This window comes from Anopheles funestus, chromosome X, assembly GCF_943734845.2.
Source record: "Anopheles funestus chromosome X, idAnoFuneDA-416_04, whole genome shotgun sequence".
NCBI lineage: Eukaryota > Metazoa > Arthropoda > Insecta > Diptera > Culicidae > Anopheles > Anopheles funestus.
The window spans coordinates 13,191,550-13,206,134 of record NC_064597.1 but is presented as its reverse complement, the minus strand read 5'-3'; the positions used below and the strand labels follow the sequence as shown (position 1 = coordinate 13,206,134).

The 14,585-nt window shown below is 42.3% G+C and overlaps 1 protein-coding gene across 2 annotated transcripts in view; it reads right to left on the bottom strand.

The window, feature by feature from the left end:
* The window catches only part of LOC125767943 (nascent polypeptide-associated complex subunit alpha, muscle-specific form), a 100,236-nt gene that overhangs the window by 18,237 nt on the left and 67,414 nt on the right, over positions 1–14,585 (bottom strand). Inside the window, exon 6 of one of the 2 annotated variants that reach the window (XM_049434946.1) lies at positions 1,330–1,392. The exons of the other annotated variant lie outside the window; for it this stretch is intronic. Coding sequence (XP_049290903.1) covers positions 1,330–1,392 — 63 coding nt within the window. The remainder of the gene's footprint in view (positions 1–1,329; positions 1,393–14,585) is intronic. 2 annotated transcript variants of the gene reach the window in all.

Genomic DNA, 14,585 nt, shown 5'->3' with positions numbered 1-14,585 from the left:
AGGGGAAAGAAAAAGAAACAGAAACCCACGCTTTCTGCATCCAAAAGAGCCATCCTGCCGAGTGTTTGTTCCGACTGCGTCTGATCGGCGGATAGTATAATTTATACGGGAATTAATTGTTTATCAACCTTTTACGATACAACGCTGCTTCGAGTCCACCATAAATGCCGAAGGAAAACGAAGGATCACAGGTAGGGTAAAACATATACACACTGTATAATGTTGGATCTCGTGATGTTTTTGGGGGGAAGTCGTGGTAACAAAACGAATTGATTGTAAAAAAAAACGCCAAGCACAAGCGAAACCTGCCCAACTACTGTGCTTCACAAAAATTGCCTTTCCTCCGCACACGGTTCTTCACAGAATGCACCATCGACACCATCGGAGACGGAGGAAGTGCGGAAATTGGAAAACTGCAGTAAAGATATTAATGGACATGAATTTATTGACTCCAATATTACCCATCTGGAATTCGTGAACGGAGACGAAAGAAAGCGTGGTTAAAGATCGAAGGTGAAGGTTGCGAGCTCAGTGGCCTAAGATCAATACGAGGGGGAAGAAATTGCATCTTATGTATAGGTAAAGGTTGTAAGGTTGCGGTTTCGATGGTGCTAGGGTGATGTATTTATGTCCGGGTGGGATATCTGTAAGACCCCAATAGTAGAGTCGCCTACCAACTAGGTATAGTACGGATTTCTGTTCTTCAGGTTTATATTGCGCAAGTTGAATTCGTTGTCATCCTCTTTCAGATACAGTGGAACGTCGATTATCCGTGCTCACCGGGACTCAGCCCCTGCCGGATAAGCGAATATCACGGATAATAGGCAAAACTCTTTTTGTTGAGAAATATTACTGTTTAGTGTGTAATAAATGGATTTTTTCAAAAGCGAAATGATAATATTCTTAGTTACACTTTGCAAAAATAAATCTGCTCTATTTGGTCGAATTGTCAATTGTATCATTTCCTATTGAGATTTTTATTTCTTGCCATAACCGGTTTGCAGTTACACATGTCAATTCGCCTTTGGAACTGTCATTTCCGCGCTGCACGGATAATGGGACAGCCGGATAAAAGGTACCCGCATAATCGGCGCTCCACTATAGTAATATAGTGAAGTATGAGATCGACTGCGACTTATCAAATGTCAGATTGTCGTACCTTAATATAAGCAAGAACAGTTCATGAGACTCAGTTTTAATTATTGCTTATTAAAAGGTGACCAATGATGTGAGCTAAGTATCACTCACTCATCTTCATTATCAATGACATCTGTCAAACGCATAACATCTGTCAAATGTCAAATGTCAAAATGTTGATAATTTTGTTACCTTTTGTCTGGGGAGCTTTCTTTCTCGCACATGTAGAGTCACATCTTCACACCAGTTGCTTACCTGTAAATGACAAGAGAGTAAATACAAACAATTCATGAATATTTCATTCAATTGTATCAACAGATAAGTATATGAAATTAGTACAACATCCATCATCTTATACTAATAAAGCAAGCAAGATTGTTCACGTTTTATTGTACGGAACCATCCGCAAAACTACACACAGATAATGCAGAAAAAGATTGCAAAATTAAATCCACTTCAGTCGAAGGCGGCACATGCACGAGTTTCGAATTGGATTAAAAATACACCATGTCATTATATTTGGCAGCACATCCTCCCCCAAACTAATAGCTCTCTCCGCCGCTGGAATGTTGTTCGAACAAGATAAACCCCCAGCAACATGTCGTAAAGTAGCCAAACCGAGACAGGGAAATAATATGAACCGTACGACCACAAGCCGCAACCATCTGCATTAATTTCGCCGTTGAAACAAAAAGACGAAACATATAAACAAACAAATGTCTGCATAAGTTACTGTGCGCGACTAACCGAGTGCGCGATGAAATGCGAGTAGATACCACCAAAAGCAAAACGGCAAAAATGAATAAATAAATAACAAATAAAACAATAAGCAAGGCGCGCACACAACAAAACAAATAGTCAATAAATTTCAAACACCGTGCTAAAAGTGCTAAAAAGATATTCGCGCAACCGACGGCAGAAGAACGCGCATTACTTTCAACGAGCCTGCCCCACACCTCCCCACAGTTAGGCGCTAATGAGAAACTTCAATGAAAATGTCACTAAAAAAACCAAACAAAATCAAACAACAACAATAAAATTACAGACGAACTCGGCATGGTAGAGGGTAACGAAAATTGAAACGCTAAATAAAAAACGGCACATCGCTCCACCGACACACGGGTGCTGATGATGTTGTAAAGGCAGGCATTTAACTCGCGCCCAAAAGCCGAGCTTTCGCTGACAGATTTCTGTCGAAATGAACGTTCTTTTGCGCGAAACGGTCAATTAACAGCAAACAAACCAACAACCAAAAACACGCACATCGTTTGTGCTTCGTTATTAATTGTTTTTTTCCACATAATATGTGCCTTTATTCGCGTTTTTTGGTGAGAGTAGCTAATGTAAAATATAGTTAATCTTTACATCTTTATCTAACGTCATATTTAGAGATTTATAAATCATAAAAAAGGCACATTAATATTCATAAAAGAGATTTAGTGTCATTCATCCGGCTTTTTGAAGCTTCATTCATATTCAGAGATTCATGAATCACTAAAGATTCATTCAATTTCCGTGATTCATGATTCTTTAGAGATTTATTAATGTTTTAAGAGTCGACTCATGGTTCCCATGACTTTTTACAAGAGATGTATATGAGTGACTTTTATTAAACGATTCATTCTGACACAACGCTAGTGTTTTGGCATCATGATCTGTTCTTTAACTAATGGTGGGATCAATTGTAGGTTGTATACAACGAGCCCTCTGCAAACAAAAAGTCAAATTGAGCCAAAAAAAATTAATTCAAGTGATTAAATGATTGTTCATAATACAATTCAAAACCGTATTTTCAACCAAATTTAAAAATAATCTTAAATAATATGTTTTCAATAAAAAAAATGTTCAAATGTCACAATTTAGCATTTAACAAATAAAGACGAAAATCCTTCCATTACCGTTTGTTGCGCAATCATGCCGTTCAGAGTTTTGACCGCACACAAAACAAATCCAACAAAACCGTACGAACAAACAAATAAAGATGTTATCACACCGTGATTATATCACGCCTAACCGTTGCTGATGCCGCCACCCATTGCCAAATAATAAAATCACCTCTCAACAAAATGTCAAGATAATAATAACAATAAGTAAAACTGCAGGGAGGGAGAGATGGATTGGTGGAAAATGCAAACCATCAAACCAAACAAACGATAACAGTTTTACAAACAACATCAACAATCAGCAACAAAACACACACACGCATATGTGGATGGAAAACCGGAAAAAAGGGCGTCGCGTCACAACACGGTACAAAAAATTTAGAGAAGGCGAAGGAATGTGTGTGTGGGAGTGGAATTTGTCTTGTCGCTCTTTTTCTCCAGCATCCCAACATGTTCTTTCCCATCTTTCCTCTTCCTCTCTCTTCTTCTCATTCCACTGTCGTTTATTTATTTGGTTTTTCCGCAAGCGGGTCGACGACACTTCCCGCTATAACTGCGGGGTGGGAGCGCGCTAAATCTGCTGATATTTATCGCATTATAGCGTGAGTAGATTTGCCCCTCGAGTGATTTAACAACATGATCACTATACTAACATTTTTCCAACACACCCAGCTGCTGTTGGCCCATATTGGCGCACACACACACACACACACGTCAACCAACAAAAAAAAACATACAGGACAGCTGCTTGTTGGAGACTAAACATAAACCATCCAAATAAAAAGAGAGAGAGAGAAAGAGAGAGAGAGAGAGAGAGAGATAGAGAGAAAACGAACATAAATAAAGATGTCGACTCCTGAAGGAGAAAAAATATGGAACCGAGGCAAAACACCAGGAAAAGGACTTCCTTCTCTCAAGTCGCCAAATCGCAATCTGTTTTTCAGACACTTCTGTTCTTATATTATTATTATTCTTTCGCCCTTTTTTCTTTTACATTTTATTCTTGGTGAATTTCGTCTCAGTTCCCGAACGGTTCTTCGCATCGAACAGTGCAAAGGGAAAGTCACCACTGCACACACACACACAGACATCGCCGGACACAAAAGAAAAGTGAAGCGAGAAAAAAGTGGTTGAGAAAAGATAGCTTTAAAAAAAAGGGAAAAAGGATTTCACTTCCAAACCACTTTCCAACGCTGGAAAGTTACACGATGGGTACGAAATATCGTACTAGTGATTTGCGGTGTTTTTTTTTCTTCCGCTTTCGTTTTTTTTTGGGTATTGTTTTGCATTTCTTTTCTCAATCTTGCTACAGCAATAAAAAACCCCCCCCTATGAATCGGGTATGAGTAAAGGACTCGCCCCTAGTGGGAAGGACTTTGTACGATCCCTTCGTTTTTTTGTGTGTCTTGTTGAGAAAGCAGCATCTTTCTTGCACCGTTGTACAAAAGGTTTCGAAAAAGATTGAAGATGTGCTTGTGCAATCTAGTGGTTTACGGGCAAGAGTGCTCGAGAAGAAACGAGGAGGGAAGTGTGGAGGAAGGGAAAGGATGAAAGAGAAAACAGAAGGCGGAGGGTGAGATTTCCCTCTTATGATCCTTTTTTTTCTATGTTTTCGTTTGAATATGATTTTTCTTCGCATATTCGCGACGTCTCAGAGCGATTCACCACCCACCCTTCAGGAAACCCGAAGCCGATTGTAAGGCAATAAAAAAGTAATCTGTGCAATGACCGCCAAAAGCTCCGACACAGGGTTGGTATGATTGGGGGTGGTGGTGAAAAAATTAAACGTCGAATATAACTAGGAAATGAGAATCCCTCCTACCACAGCACCTCCCCACCCTCCCAAGACGATTGCAAAAGCATGCCGAGGAGACCAAAAGATTCATAATAATCTCCATTTTTATTGTGATGATTTTTTTTTATTATGAAAACAAAAATGAAAAAAGGGGAAAACAGAAAAAAAGAATAAATAAAGAAGAAAGAGTGCAATTACTTAATGAAATACTAAAAAAAAACAATAATCTCTCTTCTTCAATTGTAAATAAAAACAAAAACACTAAACAAACAGTGAAATGTCAAACATCTGTCAACAAGCTTACTAAGAATTTGAAGTAAACTGTCATTTTTTAAACAAACAAAAACACCATTTCTTCATACGTTTTTCTTCATTCTTTTGCTCTATTACTGTTAAAAAATCAACGTCACACCTTACAATAATAAAAACAAACAGCATAAAAACCGCAAAAAACACAAAACAGCAAAAGGAACACACCGCCACCGCTAACAAGCATCGAAGCGCCAGTTTGACACATTTTATTTGCCATTTTTTATGGTCAGTTTGCACACAATAACGAACTCCGGGTCGGGAGTTTGACGACAATATGTCCCTTTCAAAGCTGTTATGGGTTATGTGGAATGGACGAAAATAAAAAGAAAAAAATCTAACGTAAAAGAAAAAGGAAACCCTCCGAACCGCGGAAAGTGGCGGAAAAACGGTTACCAATGTTAGCGCAAATCGGCGCACAGCAGAAGAACCGAAGCTGGCCATCGAACATAAGCAGTGAAAAAGAAACGGAGAAACCTCCCCCCGCCTTATTCCACATCGGATTTTACACCCCCCAAAAAAAAGGGAAGGAAGGCCAAAAAGTCGACATTATTGTCTCGCCCAACGTTTGATGGTTTTCGGGCCACCTTCTACCGCCACTTTTATCCACCGTGTTTTTATGCTTCCGTTAACATAGTTCAAGCACACACACACACACATTTCATCCTTTTACTGGAGAGCTTCTTGAGCACAAAAAATAAATATATAGAGAGATCGTATTAACTTTTTATTGCTACCATCATCATCTGCACCCCGCCGTACGGGAATCTTTTTCTTTCCTTACGCTAACTCATTCTACAACTTCCTGCTTCTTGGCTTTTTGCTGTTTTGAAGTTACTAGCTTAAAGGCGCATAAAAAAATGTGTGTGTGTGTGTGTGTGTGTGTGTGTGTGTGTGTGTGTGTGTGTGTGTGTGTGTGTGTGCAAGAACGCAAAAAACCCCAAACCATAAGAAAACGGATATGCCATAAAATAATCACATTATGTCCTTTTTACCTTTTCCTGTTTTTTTTTGTTCACCCTCGTATTTGTTTTTTCTCCCCTTTTCTTTATTGTATTCTTCGTTTTCTGTGCTCTTTTTACTTTTTCTTTTCTTGAGCCAGCACTAAAGAGGGGAACGGCATACTACCATACTACCGACCCATATTAAGCCGCTAAAGCAGCGCGAGCAAGCAAATAATAATAATAAAATCAACCAAAATGGTCTTCCCTAAGTATTTGTTGAGTGATGGAATGGTATGATGTCACAGCGTGCCACACATCGCTACCACAATACACGCTTGACAGAACAGCAATGCGGGAGAGATTCGTTTCGACATCACCCTATCGAACGGGCAGCAGCAACAAACCCGTAGAAGGTTAGTATCAATTTGCTACGAAGTATAAAGCACATATTGATGGGTAGAAATAGTCGAATGGCAGATTGATCCCGGGGATATAACCATAACTCATAAACCGGTGCGAGAAGAAATAAAAAATCCTCCCCCCAAAACGACCAAGGTCGGAAATGGAAAGTGAGAAGAGCGTAGAAAAACTGTTTCTGAACGGAGTTCCTTTTTTTTTGAGACATCTTTTTGCAGTTCTGGTTTTTTTTTTTGTTAAAGAACGCTTCATTGGAAGTTTTACAAGGAGATAAAAATGTCGTATAACTTTCGCTTCATCCGCGCGCTATCTGTGCGTCCGTTTTCTTGCACTTTGTAAAGAGGTTTTTGCACCGTGTAATACGGTGTAATGACTGTGGCATGAAATGGTCATTAAGTGTCGTATGTTTTTTTTTTTTTGCTGGGTCGAGTTCGAATATATCTTCTCATCTTTTGTATAAACTTTTATGATTTTTGACAGGAGAGAAATCAACAAACTTGTGCAGTGTTGTTCACTTATATACTTTACAATTTTTTATGCCACTCTAGATCGGTGATAGGAATTGACTTTTTTTTACGTTTCTAAGACTATATACACTTTTGGTGATGTTTTATTTGAGAAAGGAAAAACTTCTTGAAGAAAGTTAAATTTCATCCTTAGATACAGTGGTTCTCAAAGGGCGGCCCAATGGTGTATGCGTTAAACGGCACAGGTTGCAACACGACCGGATCGGGAATCAAATCCCATCCAGACCGTATTCCTCCGTAGCCTGACTATCCGTGTATGTAGTAAAACAAGTCTAGTAAGTCAGAAATGCGCTGGCGTGACCTTAGGGATCGTTAAGCCAAAAAAGAGGAAGATACAGTGGTTCTCAAGCAAACTATTTTTTTTTTAACAATTTGGAATAAATGCGATCACGCTTGCGATATCAAGTAACCCAACTTTTTCAGCGAAAAATATTGATATTGGGCTGCTAATTAGTTTCTACGTTTGGCGTCCCAATTTCCGCCATACTCTACGTATTCGATCAGTAATAGATATTGCAGTGCATCCAACTCCCTTGTTAGCCATTGTAGTGGGGAGTAAAATTTGCTTACATTGCGCACTGGTTCTGTCCCCCCAAAAAGTGTACCAGACTTTATTGACATTCACAGTAGACATTGTTATTGCTCCTGTGTCTACTGTCTGTCACCATTTCTGTCTAACCAAATGGTGAGTATCCCAAACAAAGGCACTACATCGATAGGGACTACCCGACTACAGTTTGATGCGATTTTATTTCCATTCCAAACACTTACTTGCACTTGTAACTTCCCAAAAGCTGAAGGCACTAGATACAATTTCAGCCATTCGATGTGGAGGTATCGCACACCGTACACCACATATATTCGAAACAATGAAAGGTATACGCGTGATCGCTGCTCCCCATTCCACAAAAAGTGAGCTGCATCACATTTCAGCGACATACTCGTTAGTGCCCGGACATGGACTGAGCGAAAACCTAAAACTCTACATCCCTGAGTTGACTATAAAAAGTGACAACAAAGATACGTTACCTGCGGATGTGAGCGTACAACCAAAAAAAAAACACACACACACACACACACAAGGCGACTCCTTGTACACACGCAACGACGCTTCGACAACGTCCGCAGGATGTGATGGACATCGTTTCTTGGCAACGGAGAAGTACCTTTTGCCTACGGAGGGGGATCTGGCTGCAACGCGTGCTTCACCCGACGATTTCCATACGCACTCCAAAGCAACTCCACGTCCATATTGTGCGGGCGTTGGCGACCAGAACCACTGAGTGGTTTGAAATGAGAAAACATACTGTGTGTCCTTTACCGCTTACGTAACCCCCGCCCTGCGATGAAGTTACCATGTCAACACGGTGAAACTCGTTTGGTGAAGCATGCTTGGCAAAAAAAAAAATCCCCCATCCCCGACACACAATTTCCTGATAGTGGACGATTTGCCAACCAGCACGGTTGGTACTGCTGGTGTACGTGACGAGCATTGCGAATACACCAGCGTATCCGGGCGGTATCATGTCCACACGATGGGAAGAGATCCCGTGTCGTCCAGAAGTTTGCGGGTATGGCGAATATATAGGTAGACTCTGCATCAGATGTTTGAATCGGATGTCTCGAGTCTAGATTTCACGCATCCCGACAAATCCCCCCCCGATCCAATGTTGGGAAGGCATCTTTCTGTGTGCAGTTGAACACCCTCGCCGTACACCCTTGTATTCTTCACTCCACCACACACATGCGTCAACTCGTTTTGTGCACTACAAGAGCACGAGCATAAACCATCCGTTCGGAAAAATTGACGACCTCCAAAAAAAAATTTTGTCAGATCCTGCCGGTACCGGAGTGCCTCGGGCTATAACTACGTCTATATGGTGTACGTTCTGATCCGAAATTTGATTTTTAAGAGCTTGCACCGAAGAGCCGTACTGTGAAGAAGGTATACCGCTTGTGCAAACATGACGAGAGCTAGAACAGAAGAGCCAACATACACACACAAAAAAAAGTCAACTCCCTCTACCGGATATATATATGCCAGGTCTCCGCCATGATAAGAGAGTACCACCGGAGGACAGAAGTCAACTGCTCGTTGTTGTGCTTCTGTACATATGCGTGTATGTGTGTGTGTGTGCATGTATCTAGCTACTCCATTTCTACATGCCTTCCAGGGGTTTTCGAGGTGGGTAAATGTGGGTGTGCAAGCTTTATTCCAATTTCTAGCATCAATACCAAAGAAGACAACAAAAAAACCTGGAGGAAAACCCTTATGCAGTAGACTTCATCCTCCAGAGCAACAGAGGACGTGTGTGTGTGTGAAGGGGAACTGGTATTGTGATTTCATTTGGAGTAGCAAAATATGACTGAAGCTGAAGGGATTAAAGCAACAACAACAACGACAAAAAAAAAGTAAATCCAAAACCATTATCCTTGCACCGGTTGGTATCGTTTGCATCACTGCAAAGCGGTCGTACACATATACAGCAACGATTTGCATACTATCACCGGTACTGTGCAAGGGGTGTGTACAACGCTACCTACTCTACTATGTTGTTGCGGTTACCTTCCGTCACAGAGTCACTGGGAAGCAAAATGATAAAAGAAAAAAAAAACATATTTTCCCTCTTTCCTTCCACCATATCGTCCTGTTTCCCTGCAGAGCACGTGAATTCCGGCAGCTATTGAGAGTAAGCATATTTTCCAATCGCATCTGTTTTGTGTGTGTGTGTTTGTACACTACACTACCTGCCTCACTGCCTAGACGCGAGGCGGTCGATTTTTTTTTTTTGCAACAATTCCCCCCCTCCCCCCTTCTTCTTTCTTCATTCTTCAGTCTTCGTTCGAGCTTCTTCTTAGACGCTTTGCAAAGAGTTTGCGGATTTCAATTTCGTACCGTTGCTATGGTGCTCCCACGACTCGTATACGTCGATATGCCAAGGGTTCTTACCATTTTTCGATACGATTATGCCTCCCCCCCCCTCCCCTCTCCTGTGTTGCCCCGACTCGAACTCGGTGGAAAGGATGTGAACTGAAAGGAATACGGGATTTCACATCGTTTTGCAATTTCACCTGCAGATGCAAAGAGCAGAACACACTTCTCGAGGGGGTCGAGGGATGTTTTTATGGGGTTGGTTTTATTTTTTTGGGTTTTTGCTACGCACGGTTACGTTCAAACGCAAGTTGATTGCTTTTGCTTTTTTTATTAGTCGCTGTTTACTTGAAGAGCCAAATCTATTTATACTGCCGGAATGGTTCACTTCGGTACAGGTTGCTTAGAGCTACTATTTAATAGCATAAACATCATAATAATGCACAAAGAAGGGTGACGCGAGTAAACACAGTAAAGCGTATGTAAATTCGCGTGCAATATGTGCAAACCGTAAACTGTGAATTGACACAAATAAATGTGTGCGATGCTAGACTAGAATCGATATAAATTTGTTTACACTCAATTAACGGCCCCATTAGCAGCCCCAATAAGGATCTGATAATGGGCGAATCACAACAGTGAATTAAAAAAAAACGAAAAGAAAAACAATTTTATTTGACGTGCACAGCACTGCTTGATGTTTGATGAAGTTGTCTCAGGCAGTAAAAAAAATAATAGCAGGAAAAAAACGTTTTATTTTTACCACACATTCCGATTAGATCATTAAAAGTGTTAAATGGTTGCGGCTTAATGATGATCCCCACCCACACAGCAGGGCGAGACCGTAACAGTGGGTAGTAAGCAACCTTATTATCTCCAATTAACATACGCGTAAAGCAATAAAACTTATGATGACACCCGGCGACCCGATGGTCCACCTGTTTCCAAAAACCCCATATTCCCCTCTATTCCAAAAATGTCAGGTAGAGCAACATGGAAAAGTTTGCCGTTTCGAAACGCCTTACCGCCAGCCATTTTATAGTTTGCCTCTTGCAAACAAACCAATTAGACAACTTCCTCGAAGTACACGGGTAGCTTCGTGGCTTTCCCGAACAGAAGGAGTTTGCTAACCTTCCCTCTTAGTAGTTTGACTGCTTCTCTCCCTTCCCTCCCCCCCCCCCCCCTTCCCCACCTCTCTCCTCCCAACCCGAAGCGAGAGAGCGCATCTGTCGCAGCCAACGATGGAGTAACGAACTACCAATGCAAAACCTGTTCACCATACGATGCGGTTATACACACACACACACGGAGTAAGATACCGGCAACCAAAAAGTGATTCATATAAATAGATAATCTCAACGTACACACTTCTGTGCTAAAATAACAATTTGTGTCCATTACACCAGGGCTGCTGATCGGGCTAGTAGCTCTAGGGAGGGGAGTTAAGAGCTCTACACACAGGACACACACGGACGCTGCTCTGATGCAAATGGAAGAAGTTTATGCTCGTACAATGCATTGCCCGATATGCAGCCACAACCCCCTCGCCCCCCATTCCCACTGTTGCGCTCTACACCGATGAGTTTGTGGAGAAGATTGAATGGAAGATTTTAACCTAACTACGTTCCGCAAGCAAATTACCTCATTCGCACGCTTATTGCGACCCCGTTCTCCGACCCTTGTATACTGCTGCGAGGTGAATTTACGATACGACAATCATCATATTCAATGTGGTGGAGTATATATCCTACCACTAGACACACACACCGGATCCAAGGTCAGGAAAGGTGCCAACTTGTGAAACCTTTCGCAAAGGGTTCCAACGGTGCACAAGTATCGCATACAGTGCCGATACAGAAGGAAGGATAAAGTGAAGCCATCTTCACCACGCGCATTATAGTTCCGGCTTCACACAACAGCCCCTCTCTCTCTCTCTCTCTCCCGACGCCTGTATCCAGATAGAGCTGTGTCAGGCAGTATGTTGGAACGTGTCGATACGGAACCGTTCTCGTGCATCTGTGAGATCTGGCTTTTGGAAGCGTCTACAGAGCACAGCCAGACATGGCAGAGTTCCATCCCCAGAGTTGGTTGGTATGTTCGTCATCCGCATGCCCCCGTTGACTGCCAGGCGGAAGATAAGCTCGGACGCAACGTATACATGCACGGACGTGTACCATTGATGCAAAACCCTCAACCCCTTTTTATGCAAATCGGTCTCTGATTCGATTTATTTCATTACACTGAGAGTTCGGTTGTCGAATTCGCTGCTCGTAATATTCCAGGCACCAATGTCCAGAACGGTACCCCCACCAGAAAAAAGGAGCAGATAAGGGAGAAGTGGGGAAGTGTTTTGGGTGAAGTGAACAAGACACACACACACACAAACCAATGGTGAGGGAAAATATGTACTACAGTACCGCACACTGAGGGGGATTTTTTTTTATTTGTGGTGAAGATAGTGAGAACAGGGAGAGGACTGACAGCTTCAAGCTGTAGTACGGTTATAATACAGTGTCCGGATACTTGTGCGCACCACCGCCAATCTCGTCGTACGCTTTCCGCAACGATCGTTCCGTGCAGCAAATCGGATTCCACTTTCATTCTAAACACGTCAGCACACGTCTGCAGGGGATTTGATTCGCAAAAAAAAAAGAAGCATGAACCCGACTTCCCTCTTTTGGAGGATTTTGTCCATGAAGATCCCGTGTGTTTGGAGGATTACAACGATTTTACTGATCTTCTTCTTTTTGCTTGTCTCTCTTATTCTCTCTCCCTCTCTCTCTCTCTCTCTCTATCAACCTCTGTAAGATAAGTACTCCTCCAAAAGCGATGGAAGTTTCCAACGGCAACGTGTGGTTCAGCACATTCTAGCGCGGCTAACATTCTGACGCTCTGGACTATGTTGGGGAGATACACCACACGTTCCAAGTTCACTGTCCATCCCGTGGTGAGGTGAAGCCGTTGCCGTAAACGAATGTTCCCTTCCATTCCAACACACCGAATCGCTAGGTGCAAACGTTGCTGGAGGGTGGCTTTTGGAAAAGGGTCAGCAGCAAAAGGATGCGCTGCCATATTCTTGCCCGTCCAACGGCGCATGTGTCATGAAATGGGTAATGGTACGAGTCACCAACCAAAAAAAACCGGTACGTAACGGAGTCCAAAATTTACCCAGCATCCAGTGAATTTACAACAGCAACAACAAAAAATACAACTACCGAGGACAAAGAAAGAATCGTTTCGATAGCTTTGTGCTCGTTGACTTCAAGTCCAATTTTTTTTTTTTGGAAAACGTGTAAGTCTGAAGCAAACTTCCATTCCACGGAACGAACTAATTTCTCTGGTGGAGTTTAACTTTACGAGAAAATTGTAACACCAAGGGTGGGGGGACTCCACTACCAGAGGTAGGTACATGACGTTCCGAGCGCCATTTTCCTTAATTGAAATGATTTCATTAAGTGTTTGGTAAGAGAAAGTACAGGTACCATTGGGGGTGAGGAGTACTCTCTCTGCTTCAATACTCAGATATTCAAGAAATAGTAGCGAGTGTAGTAGTAGAATGCACCGAACAGGGACTTCTTGCTTTTGGTACGTAGGAGTCCTAATCAGATATTTGTAAACCTGCTAGGAACTAGTAATGTTGTACATTTAGCAATCGCTAGACTTCACAAACCTATCCAAAGACTGTCCTTAGCTACATTAGTTCACTTAGCATATCACAAAGAAGCATACAAAGTAGTAGAACAAGAAGTCCTTCAACCAACGGTAGCCTAATGTCTTCAATGTCTTTACATTAGATTGCTCTTTTCCATACTCGTATCTCGAATGATTTGAGTGCTGGTGTTGGTGCATACAATTTCTCCCGCTGGTTACGTTTCCCAGAACCTCCCAACAGGTTTCTGGAAGTGAGCAACCGAAACGAGAAAAAAAAGAAATGACACCCGCTCGGTTGTTCCCTTGCCAAGGACGGAGGGAGGGTGCTTCGTGCGGAAGTTCTTCACCATTATTATGCTTGCCCTGCGAACTTTTCCCTGAAAGCAGTTCCTTCTGCGAGCGCATTCGTAATGCGAACCTGAAATACTTCACGATGACTTGGCGCAGTCATCCTCTTCCTTCCTGCCGAAAATGTACGGAAAAGTTGCGCTTTCTTTCAACCGACACCTTGTACCATTTGCGCCGTGTGGCAAGAGCAAGAGCTGTGGTACATGGGGCTGTGCGAAAAACCTCGGTTGCAGAGAAACTGCAACCCAATCTCATCTGCACTGGAAGAAGGACACACGGGGACACGGGAAAAATAGGATGCCCATCCACCAGAAGCGCACCGTCCTCTCCACTACCATCAAGCATCGGGAAAGCTGTATACTAATAATTTAATTTGAAAAAGTTATAATGGCTTTTTCATCCAACTTTATCGTTCGGTAATTTATTTTATCTCGGAATAATTTCTTCACTACCCGTCTCGCCTCCATCAGGCTTTCCCCCCTCCTACCACAGTCAGATGTCTTTTTGGCCGAAGTCGGGAAGGCGCAAAACGGGAGGAGTTGTGAAAGAAGTCTGGAACATTCTTCCCTACATCTCGACGGCACTGGTAGTAAGAGGAAGTTGAGGTTTGAACATAAACGAGTTCTCTCTTTCTCTTATTAGCCAGTATCGCTGCTACATCCCCACCTTCCCACGCGAACATACCCCGCTACGTCACGAGAT